This window comes from Callorhinus ursinus, unplaced genomic scaffold (genome assembly GCF_003265705.2).
Source record: "Callorhinus ursinus isolate GAN/ISIS: 27379988/994484 unplaced genomic scaffold, GSC_fseal_2.0 scaffold2, whole genome shotgun sequence".
Lineage (NCBI taxonomy): Eukaryota > Metazoa > Chordata > Mammalia > Carnivora > Otariidae > Callorhinus > Callorhinus ursinus.
In genome coordinates, this window is record NW_027397064.1 from 51,162,741 (window position 1) to 51,190,710 (window position 27,970).

General features: G+C 36.3%; 1 protein-coding gene across 1 annotated transcript in view; it reads left to right on the plus strand.

Annotated features, from left to right (window-relative positions):
- CWC22 (CWC22 spliceosome associated protein homolog) overlaps positions 1-27,970 on the plus strand; it is a 66,527-nt gene that overhangs the window by 786 nt on the left and 37,771 nt on the right. The window contains exons 2-5 of the mRNA XM_025849183.2: positions 16,164-16,303; positions 21,754-21,824; positions 23,262-23,372; positions 25,932-26,177. Of these exons, the coding sequence (XP_025704968.1) occupies positions 16,277-16,303; positions 21,754-21,824; positions 23,262-23,372; positions 25,932-26,177 (455 nt within the window). The 5' untranslated portion in view covers positions 16,164-16,276. The remainder of the gene's footprint in view (positions 1-16,163; positions 16,304-21,753; positions 21,825-23,261; positions 23,373-25,931; positions 26,178-27,970) is intronic.

The window sequence follows — 27,970 nt, forward strand, 5'->3', positions numbered from 1 at the left end:
TGTCCAACTATCCAGCTCCGAATCCTACAATACACTGGTACTTATCGGTCATAGTTAATTTCTCTGAGTCTAACTCCAATAATCGCTTTACTTATTTTACCTTAATCCTCACGACTTTTTGAGATAGAGAAGGAAACGATTTGAGAAAGGTTAAGGGATTGAAAGGATGGTAAGAGTTCCCTTTACATTTTTAGGTGTCCCACAGACTAGCAATAGCAGATAGAAAAACAAGCAAATTTGGCCTTCAGAAGACTACTTAACCTGCCTCCTCCTTATCATATTTAAGCTTGTTTTAGGATTGCCTGTGAACTTGGGAGTTAACCTCAATTATCGTCCTACTGTAGAAAAGCGAATTTAGATTTGGCATTAAAAGTGTGACTTTGTTCGCAGAAGCGTTGTGACAAGTAGCATCGGTAGGAGAAGACCTACTTGTGTTGATGCTGGATGATGGACTAGTAAACCAAAGATTCGGCACTTACTAGGTCTGTCACTTGGGGCACGTTACCTATCATTTCTAGTCTCAGCTTCTTCACCTGAAAAATGTGAATGATAATAATATCCAACTTCGTGAGTTGTTTTGAGGATAAAGGAAAATGATGGATATAAGGCACTATGCATAGTGCCTGACATACAATGTTAGCTATTATTGTTACTGCTGTGATATAGTTGATGAATTCTCTTGCTTCATTTCTTTTCCTTTAGTTTTGAAGGTTGCCCTTCCACTTTTAAGTGCCCATGCCACTTTCATGGAGCGTTTCCCACTTCATTTGGCTGGGGTCTCGTTTATTGTCCTCCCTGATGATTGCACATTGCCAGGTGATCTACACTAACTTGTACCTGAGACCATCTAAGAGAGCACACAATTAGTGTGTGCAACAAGTTGGTGCCCTAACTTAAACATTATTTTCTGTTTATTATCCACTTGTATCGAGACTAAATTTTGTACTACCTGGTATGTCCCTAACTTGGTATAAGTTAAGGCTGGCCTAGAGCTAGTTTAAAAGAGAGGTGGTTATTGGTGATATAGCTGATCCTACTGATGACTCCATGGGCTTCCTTGTTGCATTTCTCTACCATCTAAATTTGAAAATTTTAGCGTGGGAAGATGATAAAACAAAAAGGCCTCTGGCATATTAGTTTCAGCAAACTTCTGGACTTACTAAACATGTAGCCTATATATTTTATCAGTGTATTCATTTCCCAAGTGAATTTTGGAATAGATAATTCATTGCCTACAACAGAGGGCAAATTTTCAAAGCATTTTCTTAAAAAATAATACATCAGGAGAGGAAGCGATGGATTAAAGCAAGCCTTTGCTATTTGTAGCCAAGTTAGTGAGTCTTTTCCCAGAGAACAGATACCAAAAGGGTGGCATAAGCTGCCTTGGTCTGGAGACATTAGGGCTCCTGTGATTATAGAAGCTAATGGGAGCCAAATTATGCAAAGAGCCCAAATGTCCATTGAGTGATGAATGGATAAAGAAGATGTGGTATATATATTATATTGTGGTGTGTGTATATATGTATATATATATGTATGTATTACTCAGCCATCAAAAGGAATGAAATCTTGCCATTTGCAGTGACCTGGATGGAGCTAGAGTGTATTGTGCTAAGCAAAATAAGTCAGTCAGAGAGGACACCTCTCTGAGGTGGCTCAGTTGGTTAAGCATCTGCCTTCAGCTCAATTCATGATCCCAGGGTCCTGGGATTGAGTTACATATCGGGCTCCTTGCTCAGCAGGAAGCCTGCTTCTCCTTTTGCCTCTCCCCCCTGCTCCTGCTCTCTCTCCCTCTGACAAATAAATAAATAAAATCTTTTTTTAAAAAAGAGAAAGACAAATACCATATGATTTCACTCATAATTGGAATTTAAGAAACAAAACAGATGAACATAGGGGAAGGAAGGGAAAAATAAAATAAGATAAAAACAGAGAGGGAGACAAACTATAAGATACTTAACTATAGAAAAAAACAGTGTTGCTGGGGGGGGAGGTGGACAGGGGGATGGACTAAATAGGTGATGGGTATTAAGGAGGGCACTTGTGATGAGCACTGGGTATTACATGTTAAGTGAAGAATCACTAAATTCTACTGTTGACTAACATGAATTTAAATAAAAACTTGAAAGATAAAAAATAAAATAAAATTCATCATGGGGGAAAAATAGAAGCTAATGGGAGGAAGAAACTCAGTGAAGATTCTTATTTTCCTTCACTTTGGGCCTAATTCAGATGGATCAGGATAGACAGAGTTTAGCACTTCCAGATGAAAGGTCACCCTGTGAGTCCTTTCCTCAATTTTATCAAGACAATTTTATTCTACATTTGGTGACAAATGCCTCAGTAATGGAATATAGTGCTGTGTGTCTGGGGGCTACTTCATAAATTTCTCAGTGGAGGCCACCACTTCCAAGTTTTCTTTAAAAACCGTGGTTGTGGTTTACTAAATGGCTCTTTAATAATCAGAAAGGCCACTTTAAAAGCTGTTCTGTGAGTGTTGGCAGAATATCTTCAACCCATATGCTTATTTAGGCAAGCAGAGGAACACATTTTTGGGGAGAGGGAACAAAGTGGTATGAATGTTTGAAGGCATGAAGTATATTCAGTAATTAGATGTGGTTTTGTAAGTTGAAGTATCTACACCTTTAGGTTCAGATTTCCCCTTGGAATGCCTTTAAAGGAACTGGTATTTTTTTCATCTCAATAGGGAAGTTTATTCAGGCAGTTCTCCAGGTTAACATGGGGTGAAGACAAGGGATGACACTTGATAGTAGTGCTGTCTTGCAGTTGATGACAAACAGCTTGGGGGTTCCTAAAAGTTGGGGTTGATAAATGAGACAAGTCTGTTGTGATGGTCGTTGGTAAAACACCTGTCAAAATATCATTATAGGGAGTTCTTTGTAGGAAGAGATACGGATAATCATTAGAAGTCTACATGCCCCCCATATTTAATTTTAGAATTGGAATCTATAAAGTGGCAAGCACTGTCCTAGGTTCTTGATATATGGTAGTGACCAAGAATCTCAAGAATCCAGTGGTCTCTTACAAGGTCTTTCATGCTTTAGCTTCTTGAGTCTCATGTACCATCTCATTTCTGCTCAATCTTCTGTATATACCCTGTACTCTGCTCAAAGGGCTGAGAATCCCCTAAACTCTTTTATATCTGGAGTCTTTACACATGCTGATTTCATTTTCTGAATGACCTTTTTCTCCTCTCCATGTGCGAAATTACCTTTTCCCCCTCTTCTACTTGTTCTTCGGAATTCAGCTTCTAGAACCACTTCTTTCTGTATGCCCCAGAAACACTTAGTTGCACTTCCTCTTTTCCAGAAGTACTATGTCTATAACATTGCTACAGCAGTTAGACTTTTCTTCTCTGCCTGAGGATAGGAACTTTCTTCTCTCAGACATCAGTGCTTTGTGTGCAGCGTAAGGTGTGTATCACCTCACTATTCACAGACACTGCGTTTAATCTCTCTTAATTTGTTTCCAAAGAATAGGGGGTAAAGTAAAAAACCAGGAGGAAAAAGACTATGACCATACTTCTCTTTCTCTTAACCTTATACTTTTTTTATTTTTTCTATAAGTGCTTTACTGTACAACTTCTTAATGTAATTATCAGTTTTGGCTCTATCCTCATTGTTTTTTTAGTTCTGTTTGCCTGTTTGTGTTGTACAAAGTTTCTCAATTTTTTGACCTCAAAAAGAGTCTCTTCACAAATTCAAACTTTAATGCAAAATGAAAAAGGAAGCATTCAATGGGTGATAAGAAGCACTAGAGCCATTTCTTTACTACAAGGCTGTTCCTTTACCATTAAGTGGTGAGGGTTATGGTATTGATTTGAAATTTAAGGTTTTGTCTCTTCTTTGTGATGATGAAAATGGATGTAAATTTAGCTTAATCACTAGACCAAGAAAACCCATAGTGATAATATTTGTTCAATGAATGAAGATGCTGGAGTTAATGAGGAAAGTTAAATCCTGTTGCCATGCAGTTGAATTATGAACCAAGGGGTATATGGGCAAGATGAGGTAGGCTTAGGAGGATGTAAATACAAGTGATTGAGGGTGCAGTAGTAGCAGAGATCTCCCTTAGGATTTGTTTTTATTCGGTAATTAGAGGAGTGCTACTGAAGAACAATCATATGTAGAAACAGATTGTTAATAATTGAGCCATTGAGACAGAATTTCCATTTTAAAAACTTAGAAGGTAACTTGGAAAGCATGAAATAATTTTGAATATATTGTGGTAGGATGTGCTTTTAATTTAAGGACTAGGCTTCTCTATGGATGGCTTTGCAGATATTTAAAGGTACCTTTTGTCCTGTATGGGTGGAATACAATGAAACCTGACCAGTTAGACGTATACATAAGTAATTAATATTTTAGAGGCAAATTGGAAGAGTTCTTATAACATAGACATAAAGAAGACCTTGGGGGAATCTTATTAGAAAGGTCAAAAAAATTTTTGCCTTCCTCTAAAATGAAATTAAGGTTGTCTGATTATGGAAACTTTAGAAACTGAGCCTTCCCCCTACCTTCTTCTGTACACAATGGCAGAGAGAATAAGGAGAGGGAGTAGATTTAATTCTATGTCCTATTTATAAACTTGAAGGTAGAATTATTAGGATTTAGTAACTAATTGGCAGGAAGGAAAAGGAAATTCTCACTTAGCTGGGTTGTAGGTAATATCTTAGAGGAAGAAGGGGTTTGAGGAGAGGAGGAAATGATGAGTACCAGTTTGGACTTCCCTAGTTCTGAGGGCCTTTGGGGCATCCACATGGATTTTTTTCTGTAGACATTTGGACATAAAGATTTGGAACTCTGTAGAGAAGATGAGGCTGAAGTAAAAGTCATTCTTGTAAATGTTAGTTGAAAGTGTGAGGATGTAGATGGTCTTCCAGAGAGAATATGGAGAAAGAAGAGATAAAGACTATTCATTTGTTCATTTAAAAAATATGTTTTGAGGGCTTTCTCTGTTGGGAGAATGGCAATGAACAAAACAGACGAAATGCATAAGCAAGATTAAACTCTACAGGTTAGTAAATGTTAGAGGGGTGGACAGGAGAAGGGAGACAAAGAAAACCCGGTAAACATGGTGTCCCTGTAAGTTGAGATTCGAGAACTTCAAGAAGAGGGATTTAGCAGTACCAATTGCTAGACCAATGGCAGGTAAAAGAAGGAAGTGGCCCCGGGATTTAGCAACAAGGATGTCATTGTGTAACTTTAATAAGTACTGTGGAGTAGTGGGAGTGGAAAACCAAATTGTGGAGTGTTAAGAGGGGTTAATGGAAGGTTAAGAATTGTAGGCATCAAGGGTAGACTCATCTATCAAAATAAGTGTTAATAAAAACTTGGCTATGTAAGGAAAGAGAAAGAGAATGGAACTTGAGAGGGAACAGGATAAAGGGAATTTGCCCCATAAATATCATAATTTATATTTAAGTGAATCAGTAAAGAAGTTCAGTATGTAGAATTTTTCTTGAAAACCAACTAAATTGGAAATCAATACTATGAATCAAGAAAAAGTTGATAGAAATTTTGAAACAAAAAAAATTGACAGATTCCTGCTGTTAAAAGAACCTACATTCTTGTGAAAAGGAGCACATTAGAGGATCTTCCTATGTACCAACAGAAGAATTTTTTTTTTTAATTAAGTAGCATACTGAAACGATCATATCACCTTTCATTTTATTTAGTTAAGTACGGACCATTATGGACCAGCTTCATGATATGGGGAAATGAATGAAGGATAACTCCTCTCAGTTTATGAGTAATTTTTAGTATGGCTATTGATAACACTGAGTTCATTAAAATGTTAAGAACTTTTAGATTTTGTCATTTTTTTTTTTTTTTTTACTCATCTGAGTGTCACTGTCTTAAGATGTCCCCAAATTGGGGCTGTCTCCCCTATGCAGAGTCAGAAACTAATCAAAATCTTTTATATTTTGTTCATTCCTGTACAAACAGTAATTTAGGTACTATCTGCACAATTTTCATCCCTGTACTTGAACATGGGAATCTTCTTTCATTCAAATGGTTCTAAGTTAAAGAGCATGCCTGATGTATGCATTGACTAGGAAGCAAACAACAGGGAGTAGAGGTCTCCAATTCTTTATTTGTAATTCTTGGAGCCAGAACTGTTTGACATTCAGAATTTTTCAGATTTTAAAGAAACACAATGCGTATATACTTATGAAGTAATCACTCTTTTGGGATCCAGGGTAACATCTAATCAAACACATTAATATTTCTGCAGTGCATCAGATTAAGAGTTACATTAAGTCTCAGGTTGGTGCCAAATGAGTTTCCCACGAGCTTAAGAAAAATCTTTGGAAGTTGTGCTGAGCATAGCATAATGTATAGAGTTGTTAAATCCCTATGTTGTACACCTGAAACTAGTATAACATTGTGTGTCAACTATACTTCCATTAAAAAAAAAAAAGAAAGGTAAAGAAAAACCTTTGTGTTTTCAGAGCTTTTCAGATTTCATAATTGCAGATAAGGGATTGTAACCTGTACCTGGTGACTTTTTCTCAAAATGATAGTAGTGTTTGGGTGCTTTTATTTTCTTGAAATTGTAAAACTATGCTGAAATCAAATTACAACATCATTTTTCCTTATGTGACATATTATGGGGCATATTTCTCACTAATATGTGCACATTTTTAAAAATAGCAAGAAAAAAGTAGGAAAGCTGTTTTCTTAAAAGATTTTTCCTTCAATACAGATATATAAAGGCCATAGCAATCTTGTCATAGTTATGACATATATAAGTTAAGAAATGTGGCCAATCTGGTTTTCGTATCTGTTCCCTGAGAAGGAAAATCACCGTGTGGAAGGGCCAAGGGATTGGGTCCTTTTGGGGGATTTTCTTGAGGATCCCATTACCACCTCCTTGCCCCCATTCAGTTTTGCATTTAGAACATATTTAAACTAGTTTTTCTTTTGAATATTGTTTAATATTATCATTTTCCCTGTTGAACAACTAAGTTGTTTTTTTTTTTTTTAACTCTGTTACAGTGGTTGAAGTTTGCCAGGTGTGCTGCTATGTAGAATGCAGAAGAGTAAACTAAAGGGAATCTACTTTGTTGATTCCCTTTTAATTTTTGATAGTAAGTTACAGCAAGTTCCTTTAACATTGGTTGAGGACACCTAAGGAAAATGGTAGTACTCAACCAAAGTCATTGAGTATGTTTTCATCTTCTGAATTTTTGAGATAATTGCAGAATTTACAATTTCATAGTTTCCAGTTAACAGTCTAAAGTGCATCCTACAAATATTATTAAATATTTTGCTTTCTGATGCTTGCTGAAACTGATAGGAAAATTATTTTTAAACTACATCTTCTTATTATAAAATACGCTCCTTGTTCAGGGGAGCAGGTGTGGTTTTGCTGAGTTGCTTTCTTGTGACAGGAGAGAGAAATTTAATAATTCATCATAAAATCCACACAGTGATACTAAGAAGAGCAGCGAGAGCTATAAACTCTAGATAAATTGCTCTCATCGCAGGAATTTCCAATTAGTCTAAATATCAAGCATGCACATGTTGAACTCTCAGAATTTCCCTATGGGCATATTCTGTATAAATCTGGACGATGATAGGACTTTATGCATTTTTTGTTAGATCTGTAGTAGCAGTCTACTTTATAATATTGTCAATTTCACAGTTACGTTTTGAGACACGGAAATCTAACAGATTGTGTTTGATTGCCAGGAAATTATTTGGTGATGATGATTGAAGGATAGAAAGGGAAAGACAGTACACACCGATCAAAAAGAAAACTCACAAAGTTCAGATAAATAAGGTAATTTGAAATAAAATACACAGAAAATTGCTGTGTGTATGTATGTGTAGATAAGTTGAGAAAAGAAGCCAGGCTTCAGAACCAAGAAGGATAGCCAAGGAAAATGTTAAATTTTGCACAATAGAGTTAAGTGACTTATTTGCTTATAGAGTGAATTCTAGCTATGCTGATTAAATAAAGGGAAACTTTAAAATATTATTTCGCATGTTTAAAAAGATGTACGTAGGGCCTCATATCAACACCTTTGCTATCTGGAACTTTAGAAGAATGGATCAGTTTAGGATAGGAAGATTTTCTGGATGGTAGAGACTATATCTGTTTACATTTTATAGTTTACCAATTTGGTATCATTATATTAATGTTATTTTCATTGGGATGCAATATCATTTTCATTGGGTTTTGGCATCAGAAAAACCTTTTGATTTTAGCTCTGCCCTTTACTAGCTATAATTTACTTGGACACATTGCTTCAACTCTTTTAACCTCAGTTCTCCCATTGAAAAATAAGGTTAAAAAAATAAAGCAAGGTAATTATGAGGATTGAATAAGAAGATATAAATGAAATGCTTAGTGTTGTATCTTTGTGGCTGTGCTAATTTATCATTCTTTATTGTTGCTGTTATCTTAAATTACACATTTCAGACTTCTAAAACGGGAAGTATATGTAGTTAATTGGTTAATCTCTGGATATCTCAGGAACCTCATTGTAATGTGCTATAGGCTCTATTAGTGTCAATGGTAAATTAGTTTGTTGAAGAGCTACTGTGTACATTGACGGTTCTCCTATTGGCTGGTTTTGAACAGTAATGTGGAACATTCACCACTGCACATCAGCTTTGGGACACTCACCATTATATTATTTTAAAATGACTTCTATATCAATGGAAAACGTGTTTATATAGTTGAGGAAAATACTTAAAAATTTTTTTTAAGATTTATGTAGAGGGCGCCTGGGTGGCTCAAGCGACTGCCTTCGGCTCAGGTCATGATCCTGGAGTCCCGGGATCGAGTCCCACATCGGGCTCCCTGCTCGGCGGGGAGTCTGCTTCTCCCTCTGACCCTCTTCCCTCTCGTGCTCTCTATCTCTCATTCTCTCTCTCTCGAATAAATAAATAAAATCTTTAAAAAAAAAAAGATTTATTTAGAGAGTGCCCACGCATGAGAGTGGGGGAGGGGCAGAGGGAGAGAATCTTTAAGCCAGACACTCCCTGAGCAGGGATCCTGACGTGGGGCTCCATCTCACAACCTGAGCCAAAACCAAGAGCCATGTGCTTAACTGACTGAGCCACCAGGAGCTCCAGAAATTACTTTTTAAAAGTTTGTGTATTATTGGCATTAAAGCTGAAAGTATCTCCATTATCAACTTGGGCACAGTATTTAGGTAACAGGTGATTTTGAAATGAGTCTTATTTCAGGTACATACTAAGATAAGTTTTCCTGAATAGAAAATATGTAATAAGGATTTAAGTAATTCCAGGAGTCCATATCCCACCCTGTCTTATTCTTCCCCAAAAAACCATGATGTGAATATGCTAATAATATCAGCAGATTCACAATCAAACTAGATTAGAAAATGTTCTCTTCCAATAGTTCATCCTTTTTGCAGAAATAAGAACTTCAGCCCATCTCCATTTTAGAAGGAAAGTTGGGGAGAGTTTATTAGTCAATTGAATTAGTACTGAATTCAAGTTAGTAACATGGGTTCTACTACATAAATACATCCCATTTTAGAGAAGGGAAATTGTTCAACTCAGGATCTAAACAAGGGCCGCACATTACATTGAATCTGTTAAGTCACTTTTATTCTATAATAACTATCCTGCTTTTTTACTTTTTCTTCTTCTTTTGTCCCCCGTGGCATTGAATTGTTTGAGAAACTGGGTCATTTGTCATATATGTTAAAGCTCACTAGTGAGTAATCACCAATATCATACCTAATTAGTAATCAAAGTCAAGTTTATTAATTTGCTGCAGCAAGGGAGACAACATACTCTGAGGGACTGTGGGGTATCTCATAAGAGGGTTTAAGAAGGGTACTTACAGACTTTGTGAGAGTAGGGGTAGTTATCAGATGGTCTTGGCAGGGATTAAGCAGAAATTGTAAACTAGTGAGTTGCTAGAACAGTAGATGGTCATACCTTTAGAACGTACAGGTCCTTGCAGACATAATTTTGTGTTCTTACTTTGGAACAGATGGGTCTAAAGTAACTAGAAATAAGAATTTGACCTTAGCTAATCCAGGATAAGTATATTGTGACTTAAACCGGCATGATATTTCTGTTTTGCAAATTAGTGGAGTCCATTTTACAAGTAGTAAGGTTTATATTTCATTTGTCAGTTCTCTCTTCATAGCTGTCATCGGGGTTATTTTTAAATTCTATTAGTACCCCTGGTTACTCAGCCTAAGCTGCAGAATAGACCATTATCTTCTGGGAATGCGATCAGTCCATATCTACACTGTTGTTCAGTGGGTCATGATCATGTATCAAGTTTGTGATTGTCATAATATCTCTAGTACCAGATTTTCTTGCTGTTTATGTTAAATGATCAATGGCGTCATGGTGGCTGCACTGCATTTAAGACTCTAGAGATTCCACATTGGTGATTGCAACATAGACAAACTCTAGGACCAGGATTATTATATTATCCCTTATTTCCCATAATCTGAACCTTTCTTAGAAAATAACCAAGTGACTTTTCCTGTAAATTGGGTATGAGTTATTTTGCTTTGTCAGTATCTGAAGAATTAACACCATATCTAGAGATTGTCAAGGACAAGGATCTTGAAGTACCATGACTAAAAGGCCTAAATGTCTAGTAATCATTTAGAAGTATGCTGTCCAATATGTGTAAACTTTGATTTTCTCAAATCCGCTAGGCACATTTGAAGTGCTCAATAGCCACAGGTGGCCAGTAGCTGTTGTGTTAATGAAGTAGCTACTGACGGTGCAGAATACGAACCTTTCCATCAGTGCAGAAAGTTCCATTATACAGATTTAGAAGCATCAACCAGCAGAGAGGGAAAAAGTAAATAACCAAGAGGATAAAAAACAAAAATATGCAAAGAAGTAGCATTTCTAGCGTCAGGGGAAGGAGAGCCTTATTCTGATAGCCTTGGACAGAAGCAGTTTTCAGTGATTTCTGCTTCTGGACCCAAAAAGTCCTGGAAATCAGTCACACGTGATGTGTGGTGGTGATCATGGCAGCAGTATCCATCAGGTTATTTCCTGTAAATTAGTGAACAGTAGTGAGTAGAGTCTTTCACACAGATTTCTTTTGATGTTCCTTCTGTACAATTCAATTCTTAATGTTAGTTTATAGAAGGAGTGTTTAGTTGAAAGTAGGGAAGCAGAAACTCCTGTGGACAATAAGTGACTCTGGTTAATTTATATGATAATATTAGAATAGAAGGGAGTGGAATCCTCCATGGACGTATAATATAGTACCAATTTTATAAGGACTTAGTCACTGATTATCCTGGATGTAAGAACAAATTAAGGACACTGACAAATCTCTAGGCTTTTAATTTTTCCCTAAAGTATATTCCAGATTTCATTAATTAGCATATTTAAACTTATAGGCAAAAAATTTTTTACAAAAATTATTTGTCCTTGTATATGAATATATATGAAATTTGTATCTAGTTTACCTAGGAAGGCAGTTAATGTAGGTTTTTTTCTCTTTTCCTATCTCAATTTTTCATGTCTTATATTCATTTTAAGAATAATAAAAGCATTTTATAAACATATCTTGTCATCTGGATGACTCCATTTCAGTGCTTAAAATTGTGCTTGTGCCCATGTTGCAGTAGGTAATGTTAATTATCATGGCATATATGTTAAACTCCCAATGAACCTGTGCTGTGGCAGTCATTACATAACCAGTGAGAATTTTCTCCCTATGAATTGTGCCCAGAATTTCTCAGATTTAAAAATCACTGATATTGACATTCTTTTGCATGCATATATACACTTCTTACCAGTGAGTTAGTATGGATTAATACATTTGGAATACAATTTGGAATGTATATGTCCCTTTCCAAATGATTTATGACTACATACTTCACTATAAAGGAGGTAGGCTATGAAGTCTCCAAATTTTATCTAAGTAGTTCATGGTTTACAACAAACTGAGAACCAAGATTTCTCATCCAAAATTGGAAAGCTGAGGAAACCTGGGGAAATACCTTGGGGATGCTTTCATAGAACAAGCATGCCTAGGCCTCCCCATTGCCCCGCACCACACACACACACACACACACACACACACACACACACCCTGATGTAGTAAGTCAGGTAGGCCCCCATATAGGTACTAGTACTTCTATTACACAATATTCATAATTTATTATAACATAATGACTTAGGAAACCAGCTTTACATTAAATAATGATTTGAAACTTGCATGTAAAAAAGCCCAACAAGCCACTTTGCTTGAGCAGCTTAGTGCTTTGCTTATCAATATAGATTTACTTTTTGTAACTAGGATATAAGCTCCATGTGGGCAGGGGATTTTGTTATGGTTGTTCACTGCCGTGTACCCAGTATCTAGAAAGATGCCTGGCAAAATAAAAGAAGTGTAGTAAATATTATTTGTTGTTGAATGAGTGTATATGTAAATAATACTGTGTGATAAAGGTGATAAGAATTTGTTAGAAATGATATGCAGGTTGTGCTGGTAGGGGTAAAAAAAATAACCATTACCTTTAGGCAAAAGTTAATTGAGTAAAATTTTGAATTTTATGGCTCTATACATTTATAGCCATAAAAACAGGACCTTTGAAAATAGTCATGTAAAAAAAGAAGAGTCATGTGATTTGTAGAATATGGCACAAAGTCAGCTTGTTGAGAAGACATGGGGGGCCTAAAACCCATCCAAGACAGGATCTGTGCCTTCAGGGTTGCATCCACCTGAGGGGAGGGAGAACTAGCTTCTCTTTGTTAGACATGTTTGTTCATTAATATTTGATATAATTAGCAGTTAGATTAAGTCTGCCATCTTTTTTTTATTTGTCCCTCCTGTTTTTTGTTCCTTTGTTCCTTCTGTCCTTTTAAATTATTTAAATATCTTTTTAAATTCCATTTTAATTTATCTACAGACTTTTTAGCTATATTTTTTACATTACTTTTTTAGTCATTGCTCTAGGGAACACAATATATATATCCTTAACTTTCCACAAGTTTCTTAGAGTTGATATTACTACCACTTCACAAAAAATTTAGAAACCCTAGAACATGTAGGTCTGTTTTACCTCCTCCTCCTGTATGCTACATATCACATATACCCCATCTACATACACTATAACCCCTCAAGATGTTAATTTTTGCTTTAAGTAGACCAGTGTATTTTTTTTAAAGATGTATTTATTTATTTTGAGAGAGTGAGAATGAGAGAGAGAGAGAGAGAGAGAGAGTACATGAGAGGGGGGAGGGCCAGAGGGAGAAGCAGACTCTTCGCTGAGCTGGGAGCCTGATGTGGGACTCGATCCTGGGACTCCAGGATCATGACCTGAGCCGAAGGCAGTCGCTTAACCAACTGAGCCACCCAGGCACCCTAGACCAATGTATTTTAAGTGAAGGAAAAAGTAGCCTTTTATACTTCCTGAGAAAGTTACCCGTTTCCAGTGTTCTTCATTCCTTTTTCAAGTCTCCATCTGGTATCACTTCCCTACAGCCTGAGAACTCTAGCATTTTTTGTAGTACAGGTCTGCTGGTGATACATTATCTTGTTTGTTTTAATTAGTAAATGTGTTTATTTTCATTCTTAAGATTTATTTTTGCTGGAATTCTGGGTTAGCAGTTTTTTATCTTTCAGCACTTTTAAGATTGTTTGTCTTCTGGTCTCCTTAGCTTCTGATGAGAAGTCAGCAGTAATTTGAACGGTTATTTCCCTGTATGTACAAGGTATTGTTTTTCCCCTTTTGCTGCTCTCAGGATTTTCCCTTTATCTTTGATTTTCAGCAGTTTGACTGTTGACCATTATCTATGACTATGTGCATAGACGTGGTTTTCTTTGTATTTGTCCTACCTAGGATTCCTTGAGCTTCATGAATCTGTAAATTTATGGCTTTTGCCAAATATTAGAGAAATTTAGTTATTTCTTGAAATATTTTTTTTATTGCATTTTTTCTCTCTTCCCTTCTTGGACTTTGATTACACAGATATTAGGTCCTTTGATATTGTCCCACATGTCCCTGATAATTGTTCATTAAATTTTTTTTGTTTCTCTGTTTTTAGATTGGTTAATTTCTTTTGATCTTACTTCACGTTCATTGAGTTTCTTTTATCTCCATTTTGCTTTAAGTCTAACCAGTGAATTTTTCACTTCATATATTTTTCAGTTCTAGAAATTCAATTTGGTTCTGTTTTCTTTTGGTTTCCTTTTGTTTGTTTTTGCTGAACTTTCCTGTTTTTATTCCTTGCAAGCATGTTTTCCTTTACACATTTGAATAAGCTTTAAAAACCTTGTATTGCCAATTCCAACATCTGGGTCATCTCAGTGTTGGTCTCCTTTGATTGTCTTTTTTCTTAAGCTTGGACCACAGTTTCCTGATAAGTTATTTTTAATTGTATCCTGGACATTGTTACTGTTATGTTCTTAAGACTGTAGATTCTGTTACATTTGTCTGAGGAGTGGTGACTTTTTAGGCAATTAACTTGATTAGACTTAAATTGTAAGTTCTCTTAGATGGCTGTTCATATCACAGTTCACTTCTTTGATCCTTAGCAGTACTCTCTTTTGTATGTGTGTTGGTTCAGAAGTGGTCAAGAGATTAGGGCACATGGGGCTCCTCTCCTCTGGCTCTCCCTGCTGGAAGTCCCCTAGAGGCATGTTAGTCTAACTGCAGCTACAAATACAGAAGTGGTAATGTGCTTTACATTGCAATTATCTTTTATAGATTAAGTTTATAAACTCATATATTCATATATTTTGCTTTTAAGAACTTTGATGCCATGTTAACCGCTGTAATAGAAACTTTTCTTGACCTAGTGATTTGTGTACTTCCCTATCTGCATTAAATGATAGTAGCTCTGTGTCACTATTTTATAGTGTCAAGATTATTTGTGTATGTGGTCTAGTGGAAAGAAAATTGGGTATCCTTAGGGTAAGTTTCTGGTAGTATAGCTTAGGACATTGAAATGACTTATCTGGCCTTAAGTATTTTTATCTTTAAAAAGGAATTGAGCTAGGGCGCCTGGGTGGCTCAGTCGGTTAAGCGTCTGCCTTCGGCTCAGGTCATGATCCTGGAGTCCTGGGATCGAGTCCCGCATCGGGCTCCCTGCTCAGCGAGGAGCCTGCTTCTCCCTCTAACCCTACCCCCTCTCATGTACTCTCTCTGTCTCTCATTCTCACTCTCTCAAAATAAATAAATAAATCTTTAAAAAAAAAAAGGAATTGAGCTAGATAATCTATAATTGAATGCCTTTCTGGCATTCAAATATAAAAATTTTCCTAGCTCTAGTCAGTTATTTTGGTACTGGGCACAGTTCTTTCTGTATATTCTCTACCTCTTTTAATTCTCTTATTTTCTTCTATTTCATTTGATTTTTGTGATTTCATTACCTTACACCAAACCATAAACCACTTAGATATGTAATTAGAATTAAATACTCAAATGGTAGTTCTGTGTTGACATAAGTAGCAATTGAGCATTTTTCAAAAATTCCTAAAACGTAATTAACAGGTGTATATTGAAAAAAATTTTATTTTAGCATTTAATGTTGGTGACTAGGTTTATTCTGAGCCAAATAACTTAGTTCTCACACCTGCATATATCTGAAGTCCTGTGCCTTTGACAGATTACGTTAAAATTTAATTATTTTAACACCTTATTTTTTATGCAGAGCGTATTTATTTCTGAGTGATCATTATTATAAGAACATTGGATAATTCATTCTTAGTTTATATAGAAACATGGGATATTTTATGCTCAGTTTATATAGACTATCTTATATAATTATTTCTTCTGTTCACTTGTTTTTTATAATATTACAGTACTGTTTTATGATGTAGGTTTATGTGTCCCTCACTGAAAACAATTTGAATAAAGTTATCTGACATCAGTTATTAAATTAATTTTTGTTCCTCTCAGTCATTAGACTAAAATACCTTATGGTGCTTAATAAGCCCTTATTATTTGCTCTCTTATTCAGAGTCTTTTCTATGAATGTGTTCTTTTTATACATTGTTATGTGGAACTGTTTAAGGAATTTTTGAATTTTTATTTAATTGATTATCTGTGCGTACTGATTAAGAAAAATAAGATGGTCAAATGTTCATTGTGTGTAAATAATAATGTTATTTCACATACATTTTATCAGTGTTAACAAAGCTTTCTTTGGTATATCTTTCAGGTGACATTTGCAGACAGGAAAAGTAAACTGTCAAGGAATTCATACCATTTGGTACCTGTTATTTGGACCAATTTAAGGAGTCTTTAATTTATCAGATCAACTGGCAACAGAAAATGAAAAGTAGTGTGGCACAGATAAAAGTAAGTGTTTGAAATTTATAATGAAGAACATAAACTTGTACCTGTCATTTAATCAAAAAATGCATTTATAGAATTAGGACATTAGAACCAGGCAGTAGAGTGGCATCATACACATATCTAACTTACACAATTTCAAGTGTTGCTACATGATAGATAGAAGCAATAGTGTGCAAGAGGGCAAGTGAGAGAACGTGCAAGATGTATGTATGTGTGTCCAGGTACATGTATACGCATATGTGTATCATTGCCTGCCCAAATCAGGAAAGTGCATGTGAGTGAGCACATGCAAAAGAAGAATAATTAACAGGGCAGGGAATTCCACCATTCTTCTTAAAGAGCATACTTCCCTGAATGCGCGTGAAGTGGAAGACAGGCATCTCTTTCCTCAGGTTTTGTTTTGTTTTGTTTTGTTTTGTTTTGTTTTTTAAAGATTTTATTTTATTTATTTGAGAGAGACAAAGAGAGCACAAGACGGGGTAGGGTCAGAGGGAGAAGCAGACTCCCTGCTGAGCAGGGAGCCCGATGCAGCACTCGATCCCGGGACTCTGGGATCATGACCTGAGCCAAAGGCAGTCTCTTAACCAACTGAGCCACCCAGGCGCCCTATCCTTCCTCAGTTAATCATAGTTCCTGCATGTCTATCTATAAGGGAGCCTTTTATTGCATTTCATGTGCATAAACAAGCTCTTTATTCTGTGCTGTCCTTTAGACATTATACACTCACTTATTCAACAAATATTCACTGAATTCTTAACTATGTCCCAATGACCATTGTAAGCACTTTAGGTAAAATGGTAAACAAAACAGAAATCTGTGGTCTCATGGAGTTTTCATTCTAGTGGCGGAAGACAGAAAATAAATTATAAACTTAATCCATAAGTAAATGGTGTGGCAATAGTGTTCTTAAGAGCTAGACTTGTGCTATAGACAAAAGAAGTAGGGTAAAGTTGATCATTAGCATTGGGGGTTGCAATTTTTGATAGGGAGGGCCCACTGAAAAGGTAGCCATTTGAGCAGAAGCTTGAAGCATATGAGGAAGTTAGCCCTGCAAATACCTGGGAAAAGAGTATGCCAGGCAGATGGAACAGCAAGTATAAAGCAAAGAGTCTAGTGTGGCTGAGGCAGGTTATAAGAAAGGGAGAATAGTAGATGCAGTCAGAGCAGTGATAGGGACCAGTAACTCTGTCGACTCTCAGAACTGTTCCTCTGCTTGTCAGTGGACTTAGCAGGAGAGCAAACCATTCCACTTCTTTTCAACTGCACAGATCTACAAGCAGACATATCACTCCTTGGGGCTTGGAGTAAAGGGGAAGGTGTATTTTTATTTAATTACAGATCTAGGCCCTGCTCCCTTCCTCTCTCCTCCACCAGTTCTGCACCCCTAAACCTCCTTCTTTAAAGAGAACCAGTAGACTGAGCTTAACAGTAGACACCAGGTAGTAGGCCTGGTGCCTGGTAAGTGTTTAATAAACTGAATTGATAGACTTGCAGACTGAGGCAGGCTCTGCTGCCATCTTTTCTAAATTTTGTCGCGTATGATACTATCAAGTATAAGGCTTGGTAGACACCCAGCCCATGCTTCATATCGCTTTTGGTGGGAGTTCGTTGTCTCAAGCTAGACCCAAAGGTCAGTAGATACTTTCATATATTGTTCTGAAATCTGCCTCTTTGGACTTGTACTCATTGGTCCAGTGGCACTTTACGCAGTTAATTAATTGTGGGCCTAGTAGGTGGCCGACTGTGCTAAAAGCTGGGGACATAGAGAGGAGACCTGGTGTGGAACTGGCTCAATTGAGCCATATTAGATGAGAGCACTCAGATTTAGCCGGATACCTTTTACACAGAGGGAGATGTGTTTAGTCTTTTCAGAATCCTTGTCCTGCTCCCCTTACACTGTGCTTCTCCACCTTTACCTCCTGTGGCCCCCATGGGTCCTCAGTGGCACCCTCCCATCCTAGGAGTGGGTATCTTCAGTCAGCATGCCCTCCAAGCTTAGTGGCTCAGCTGTCTCTGCCAGTTCGTAGCCCAGTCTGCCTCCCTTTCTCCATCCTGTTAGCCCCAGGCAAGTCCACTAGCTGGGTGGGGCCCATTTTTCACCTCAGGTGAAGCTGACATCTTCCCCTTGATGTTCTGAGGACTCATCTGCTAGGTTCGGGAGGGTTCAGCTGAGGATCCCTTGTTTTTCCATTGAGCCTTGCTGCAGCTTCCTTAACTATCAGGAACCAAGTTTCCTACTTGTTTCAGCCCTTTCTCTCTTTGCTCTTAAAGACTGGTTCCTGAGCCTAATGGACGCTCAGACTCAGGGTCCCTGCTCCACTTACTATCTCATACTGCTGTCTTTTCATCGTTAGAGATTATAGGTAGGTAACCACATAGTACAAACATTTGTTTTGCTCCATGAACAATTGAGAGAATTTTTTAAAGGTAATTTTGACAATATATTATTTTCAGTGCCTACTCTGATTTATAATCTGGACTCTGTGATAAAGGAAATAGGAAAAATCTGGTTATTATTATTTTTTCTTTTTCTTTAATTTTTTTATTGTTATGTTAATCACCATACATTACATCATTAGTTTTTGATAAGTGATCCATGATTCATTGTTTGCATATAACACCCAGTGCTCCATGCAGTATGTGCCCTCCTTAATACCCATCACCAGGCTAACCCATCCCCCAACCCCCCTCCCCTCTAAAATCCTCAGTTTGTTTCTCAGAGTCCATAGTCTTTCATGGTTCATCTCCCCCTCCAATTACCCCCCTTCATTCTTTCCTTCCTGCTCTCTTCTTTTTTTTTCTTAACATATAATGTATTATTTGTTTCAGAGGTACAGGTGTGATTCATCAGTCTTGCCCAATTCACAGCGCTCACCATAGCACATACCCTCCCCCATGTCCATCACCCAGCCACCCCATCCCTCCCACCCCCCATCACTCCAGCAACCCTCCGTTTAAATTCAGGTTATTATTTGAATCACATCTCAAAATGTTATTTTACTTAGTGAAATCCTGTTCATCTACCAAAGCCTAGTTCAAATCCCCTTCTACCCACCTTCATCCCTCAGTATTCAGTTATTGTTCCCTACTCAAGATGTCCTGTTAACACTTCGGTGTGTGTCAGTCACGTTAACGTCATCATATTTACGAAATCATGATTCATGACTTCAATATTTTTGGTTTCCCCCCTTGCTTACAACAGATGTTGCGAGATGTGTTAAAAATCATTAGCACAGCACTGAGGCCTTCTCCCTAATGTAATCAAAATAATTGCTGTGCGTTGTAAAAGAAAAAGTAGACTGCAGTTTTGTTCTCTTTGTCTCTTCCTCCTCTCCTTCTCCTCATCTTTCTCTTCCTCCTCCTCTTTTTCTTCTTTTATTTTATGTTCTCTCAGGAACTCATAATCTGATATGTTGAACTGTGGAAATCTTGACAGCTCTCTTTCTACTGTAAGATCATAAATTCCTTGAGGGTTTTTACTAACTTTTGTGTCCTCCAGAGTGTCTACACAGGAAGGGCTATGTCTTAAATGATCAGTAAATACTGTGTTTGGTGTTGCCGTGAGTCAAATGAGTCTTGTGCTCCATATTGGTTTGGGATCTTGAAGTCAAGTTTTATAGAAAACTGTGTCGCACATATTGAACAATTTTACCTCATTGTGTTGCTAAGTGAAATAATTTTTAAAACTTTCTTATATACATTAGAAACAAGATTTTAAGACGGTTGCATTCAGTATAAAATAGCAGCCAAACTACGGCTACCATAAATTAACAAATTTTGATCACATGCTTATCCACCTACACCGATTAGTCTAGGTAGTATATACTATTAGAAAAATTCAATAGTTAATGAGACTGTTTGGCAGTTTACTTGTGACAATGTTAGACTCAAACTGCTGTTAATTAGTCATAAAATAAGAGGAAGTTGGACCTTATTTACATTCCTGTGCAATATAATTTTCTATTTTTATTTTTTTATTTTTTTTAAAGATTTTATTTATTTATTTGAGAGAGAGAATGAAATAGAGAGAGAGAGCATGAGAGGGGGGAGGGTCCGAGGGAGAAGCAGACTCCCCGCTCAGCAGGGAGCCCGATGCAGGACTCGATCCCCAGACTCCAGGATCATGACCTGAGCCGAAGGCAGTCGCTTAACAAACTGAGCCACCCAGGCGCCCCTAATTTATTTTTAAATGTTTCTTTTTCCCATTAAGGAGGCAAGCATGTAAATATGCAGAACAAGTTGTTCATTATTTGATTTCCTTTTTCTTAGCTTTTAAGGTAAAGCTGCTTTTTAAAAACATACTATTTTTCCTTTCTTATACTTAGGTTAGTTAAAATTATTTTAATCCTTAAAAAAAAGGCTGGTCAATGTGAATGTTCATCAGTGATATAAAAAATTTACCTATTTACAGAGATAAATATTTTGGCTTTTTAACTGTATTTGGATTTTTAAATTAAGATTTGTTCTCCAACTGAATAGTTCATATCTCTGTCTCTGTGACATTTCTTTTCAGTTTCATGTTACAGTGGAGTTATGTATTTGTATGTCTTGTTATTTTTCAAAGGATTTGGTATAGGAGCTCTCTCTCACGAATCATGTTTTTCAAATCTGTAGAGTCTAACATAGTGCCATACATATCAGACATTCACACAATGTTTCCTGAAAGTGAAAATGAATTTTTATAAATATATTAGAGTCAGTTTCTTCTAGCTGTTTATTTTATCCAGATTTAAAGATGACAGAGAGAGGCACAGTGAGACAGGGAACACAAGCAGGGGGAGTGGCAGAGGGAGAGGGAGAAGCAGGCTTCCTGCGGAGCAGGGAGCCTGATGCAGGGCTCGATCCCAGGACCCTGGGATCCCGACCCGAGCCGAAGGCAGACGCTTAACGACTGAGCCACCTACGCACCCATTTTAGTAACCTGAACTGCAGTGGTTTTTATAAGACCAAGTAGATCCAGGAAGATAAGTGCAGTATTATAAGACTTTGATATAACCACAGGAGTGAACTCTTCTTGCTAGAAGATCTCTGGCCCTTAGTCATGTTTCTCACCAAGAAAAAGCTTTGCTCTTGTTTTTTACCAAGAGAAGGTGTTTATAAAAATGATGTTCTGTATATTTAAAACTTAATACATAGGAATAAAATATCAACTAAGTGGCATCGAAAATTTGAGAATTATTTTCTTCTACCTTGAATTTTTTTTGGTTGAAAAAAGTATGTGGTCCATAGTGAAAACAGATTATCTGCCACAGATATTCACCTTGGAGGGCCTGAAAATTTTGTTTTATCTTATATACTGTTTAGACAACATGAATTATTCTTATGATTAAAAAAAAGTTTTGAAATAATTTGTAAAGCACTTCTAATTTTCTGAGATACATATTTCATTTTCTGTGTGTTTTATCATAATTTTTTAAATAACCCCTTCCCCTCTTTTTTTTTCCCTTTGAAAGCATTCTTCTTCTGGTCATGACAGAAGGGAAAACTATAATTCCTATCAGAGGACCTCCTCTCCAGAAGACAGGTAAATAATTTTATGTGCTTCTAAAATTTAAATTTTTTGTAATAAGTTTTAAAAAATTATTTGCTCTTAGGTTCTTCATTTTAGGATGAACAGTTTCTTTTAGATGGTTTTACAATATTACTTGAATAAGCTTGAGGACAAATTCTTGAATGACTGTTCTAGGAGTTTCTAGTAAATCTAGATTTTATCTAATTTTGGAGGTGAGAATAATTTCAGTATGTCAAATACTACATAAAAGTTTTATAAAATGAAATGAATATTGAATGAAACACTAAATGAAAGTTTATAAAATGGAAAACTGAGTTGAAATCACTTTATTTTGAAGTGCTGCTTTTACTGTTACTACTATCCTTTACATAGCTCTTAGTAGATTTTAGAATACGTTTATATATATGTATCATATCTTATAATTGTGTTAAGATGAAAGATCTAGAAATACTACTGTTAGTGTTCATCAGGCATTCATAGTAGTACTTGTTATTTCACTTAGTGAGCTATGTCCATTAAAAATAATTTATGAAGAGAGAAGCATCCTCTGAACTTCCTTTCAGTGGTCTCATCTGTTCCTTACCCCATATGTACTTTCTTTTTATTTCACTCTGTTGTCTCTAAAATCTTTTGTTTCATGGACATTGAATTAATTGTAATGGTTTGCAACTACTTAGTACCTTTCATCAAAGTAAGCTAGAGAAAAGAAAATGTTACTAATGAAATCATAGGAGAAAAATACATTTATAATAGTGTGCTATATTAGAAAAAATTTGGTAAACCCACACAATTCAAACCCGCAACTGTTCAAAAGGTTAACTGTATGTAAAATATGAATTACTATATATATTACTATGTATATTTATTATGTGTGTATGTATTTAACTTCTCTTAAGGTTCTCTGACTTTATTAATATTTAACGTTCAAATGGCAGATCTTATTACTGTCATCCTTGTTTGCTAGTAATTTCAATCCTTTCTCACGGCTATTCAGTAAAGCAGGTTCAAGAATAATAGCTAATGTTTTTTGGATGTCTCTTGGAATGAGTTAAACTGCTCTTTATGGAGGCCAACCAATGACATTGGTCTCATTTGTTCAATGCTTTAATAAAATGTGCCAACTAGGCAAAAGGAGTCATTTGCAGGGTGGGCTTTTTTCATGCCAACTATATATGATATCCAGATATCTATCTTTTACTTAAGACAGTGTGAATCAGGATGACACGTTTGGTTACGTGAACTCCAGTAGTTGTTTTGTACACAAGCTGAAAGCTTTTATAATCAAGACTAAATAAATGGTGTCAACAAAATAAGCTGTTTGTTAAAAAGTTCAGTAAGACATCGTTCAGTCATAGAGTTGCTTTAGCATTACCGATATATGATTTTCCTAGGTATTTATAACATGTAGTTTTCATCTTATAACTTTGGTTTTCTTATTTAATGTGTTAGATATGCAGAACAAGAAAGATCCCCTCGGGATAGAGATCACTTTGATTACAGCAGGTCAGACTATGAGCATTCAAGAAGAGGGCGTTCTTATGATAGTAGCATGGAGTCACGGTTAGTATTGGAAATTTTAACTATAGAAAAATCATATTTGTTTAAATTTTCTTTATGCTTCATAAAAAAAACAATAGTAATAGCTAGCATTACATGGATGTTCTTAGGTGCCAGGCTTTCTAATAAGGATTTCATGTAATTAACTCCTTATTGCAGTAAATATATGAAGTAGACACTATTGTGTGTTTTATAGATGAAGAAACTGAGGCAAAGAGGATTTAAGTCATGTGTTTGTGTTTTAGAAGCATGTCAGTGGGAGGTCCAGGTCTGTCTGACATTGAGCCTAAGCTCTTATTCATTACATGGTACTGTACTGCATGAAGACTTGGCAGTGGGGGTTTTTGAGATTCCTTACTGAATGAAAGTCGTTTATATTATATGACAGTGATCAAAATATACTTTCCTGCATGATTGCACTGGGACAGTGAGAATGAAGTTACCAGTCTAGTTTTTACCTAATATAAATTATTGTTTCTTGAGCCTTGGAGAATTTGACTACCCACCCTATTAGTCGTCCAGTTTCAAAAACTTGTCTACCGTATTTTATTGTTCACGAAGGTCTGTATCCTTTTGATGTCTCCCTCATATTACCCACTCCGTGACTATCAAGACTATACCCCCACCAAAATTTTGATGACACTCCTGTGCAGTTTGGAGCTAATCACATTATTTGACATCTGCAGCCTAAGTTTCCTTCTCACTACTTAGTTTCTAATATATACCCAAAACTAAAATGTCAGATTAAATTAACTTCCAAAAGCCAGGCTCATCTGCTGTCACCATAATGACCCCTTGGGAGAACCAACTACTGCCACCATAATTGGTGAGCTAAGCATTCTGCACTTTTTCTCAAATACTGTTAAAATTCTTAAAAAGTATTTTTTTCACAATTTGCCAAAAAAAAAAAAAAATGAAGTGGGTTTGAAGTGATTATGTAACTTACCTGAGGTTGCAGTTGCCCATCTGGTAGACAATGAAAATGGGATTTGAACTCAATTTTGACTCCAAAGCCCGTGTTTTCTTCCATAATCTCTGACTGTATTACTCCATTGTAACTGTGTTTGATCCAGTGTGTGTACATAAGTCTCATTTGATCCATACAGTCACACTGTGAAGTATGCAAGCTGTGTATTATGTAGCAAATACAAGCTAACAGTATGAAAGCATTGGAAGAGAAATATTTCTATTTAGACTTGAAGAAGACTCTATTACTTCTACACTCTAAAGGAACAGTGAAATTCTAAAGATGCAATTTTATCAGCCAGCTAGCAGTCTCACCTAGTGTTTCTCAGAAGAATCCTAACCAATGCCAGTAAATCCCTGCTGTAGCTACTCTCTTAGAACATAGTACACTCACAGTAAGAAGCAACTCAGTTGCAAATCACTGCCTAGATTACAGTGCACCTGCCTTTGTGACTAATTGGGGTATCTATTTAGAACCACTTTTTTTCTGTTCACTCTGTCTTTGCATGTACAGTGGTATACTTCAGTTTCAAAACATCTCCTCTGAATCTACCTGGCTAGGTGACCCTCCCTCTTTTTGTAAGTTGTATTACTATAGATTAAGACAGACCATCTCAAATACATCCCCCCTAGATCTAGCTGAAATCTGTCAAGCAGTTTCCTGGTAATCGTGATAAATGACACTTGTTTTTATTTACTATATTCATTTAACTAATGGTTGCAAAAGCATGAGCAGAATGATCTAAATTTCCAAGGTAGTATAGGTAAAAAAACAACTAAGTGGACAGACTCCTCTAAAAAAGCAGAAATTTACTCTTCCCATTAGTTCTTGATAGTTTCAGAGAATAAGACCTTGATTGTTTTAAAAATGTTAGCTTAAGAAAAGATACCTACAGTAGTCGGGAAGAGTTATAGCTGGAAAATAGTTGATTTTTTTTCACATTGTCTCAAATAACCAGATGTTTTTGATATTCTGAGGTTTTAAATGTCAGTTCTATCAAGAAATAATTTCAAATGTTACAGTTTTTTAGGACATTTTTATTCCTAAATTGCCATTATTGGAGATAAACTCTGATTTCTTCTTTATACAGTATATTGTGTACATCGCGGGCTAAATTGTCTTCTTAAAACACTATTTTCATGTCACTATCACATTCAGAAACTATTAGTGATTCTCCATCAACTCCATTATATAAAACTTAGTCTTTTCCTTGTCTTTTAAGATTTCATAGTCTGACTCAATCTCATCTTTCCAACTACCATTATACATGATTCTTTATTGCTTCCTGACAATACTACTTATTAGCTTGAACACTCCTGCTCTCTTTTTCAGTAGTTACTCTATTCTCCACTAGTTGCGGAATGCCCTCCTTCCTCCTCCACCTTCCCACCCTTGCCCCAGTATAAATTCTGTCAAGCTTTGAAGCCCTAGTTTAAGTTACATTTTCTCTATGAAGCACTTCCTCATCATTCCAGACCAGTTTCCCTTGTCTGAATTCGTGGCCTGCAAATGGTCTCGTTCATTTGGTATGCAGCTCATTTAAGAATGTAATTTATATTGCCTTTTCTCCATTAAAAAATTTTTTAATATTACAGAAGTAGGGACCGAGAAAAACGCAGAGAAAGAGAAAGAGATATGGATCGTAAAAGGTCTCGGAAATCCCCATCTCCTGGGAGAAGAAGCCCAGAACCATCAGTAACCCAGAGTTCCTCTGCTCAGGATGAACCTACGGCAAAGAAGAAGAAAGATGAGTTGGATCCTCTTCTTACTCGCACCGGTGGAGCATATATTCCTCCTGCAAAGCTCAGGATGATGCAAGAGCAGATCACAGACAAAAACAGGCATGTCAATATCACTGAGTATACAATATCGTTGAAAAAAAGTCGACTATGGTCTAATTAACGTTGGCTATTGAGAGTTTACATTATTAGTCCACAATGGTAGAGACCTCAAATTAGATTTCGCCTCTTTACTCCATAAGCTTCCTTGGAGCTCTGCTTACTATTTTCCCTGACATTAGCTCAGCTTCTTTATTTTTTTACATGAATAAATCAAAAGGGTTTGAAGAAAGATCTTTTATTTTTACTATTTTCAAACTATTCCTTTTTTAGTTGTATGCATACCTATTAGTAGTGTCCATTTCTTCATAGATAATCAAGAGAATTATTGATATTTTAGAACTAAAATCCATCTTTCCAGTTGTACCAAACCACGAGTTGGCAAACTTTTTCTGTAAAAGACCAAATATTTTAGGCTTGTGCAGTGTTCTATGTCTGTTGCAGCTACTCAGCTCTGCTGTAGTAGTGAATACAGCCATAGGTAATATGTAAACAAATGAGTGTGGCTATGTTCCAGTGAAGCTTTCTTTACAAAAATGGGCTGTAGGCTGCATTTGAGTCATGGATGTAGTTTGCCAACGCCTATACTAATCTATGAAATGAAGTTGACTATGAAATGAAGTTGAATCTTATCTACTCCATAGTTTTCTTAGACCTTACCATCTTAGACTGTAATTTTTTGCTAAGGCAAACAATCAAAATTCATTGATGAACACTCACCCTCAAAATACCTTCACTTCCTTTTCAAAATAATTGAGATGAGAGGAGCTATATATGAAAGTATCGCTAAGTTTTCAGGACCTTTTTCTCTAGTGGAATGAGAGGATAATTACAAAAAGTATGGTCCAAGATTGAAATGGTCACTCAGTTGCCAGTTAGGTAATAAAAAGATTGGGATAGAAGGTAGCTACACTTAAAGAGAAACAGATTTCCAGGTGAGCCATGAAAGAGTATTCCCACATCTTTCGTAGGTATTTTAATGGCAACTTGAAAGTACTTGAGACCCTTAGATAAATGAAATCTAAATTTACTTCATGAATTAGCTTGAAGTAGAAATGTCATTTATATAAAGTATAAATATTTGAAATAAAATTTTTAAAATTTATGAGCTAGCAAGGGACATTAGATGACATTAAATTTAAAACTAATTAGTAAGTTTCTCTGTATGTGTAATATTCCAGTACGTGGTAGTGATGCCTGCAGTGTTACGTTTAGAAGGGATTTGGAGATGGCTTCTGTGGTGAGCAGGAGCTTCAGGAGCACGTAGGCCTTCTGCTCCCCGCTCTCTAGAGGAGGCAGCAGTGGCAGGTTTAGTGAGAGTCGTCGTCTCCAATCCAGTCCAAAGCTATCTTAATTATAGACAGAAACATTGTTGTGAAGCCAAGTCTTACTTCTTTATATATAAAGTGGGTGGAGAAGAGTCCCCAGTATATGTAATTTTACATAGATTTCTGGAAGATAATTTTATATACAGTTTAAATCTGCTCATGGGCTGTAAAGGGGACAAGGATAAGTAGAAGTCTCTTAAGAGAAGTCTATAGACTTTACTTTGAGTAGATACTAAGTCGGGGGAATTACGGGCTTCTCAATCAGGAAATACAAGTGTGCTTGGTTATAGTTTTTGTTTGTGTGTTTGTTTGTTTGTTTTACCGAAGTTTAATAGGAGAGAGTGTGATTATGTATGAGCACTCTTATTAATTAGGCTAGTTTTAAAGCCATTGATCTTGTTTCTCAAATAGTAGCATACCAAAGGGTTGGGGTTGGGGGCCATTGGAAATGTTACACCACCTCAAATG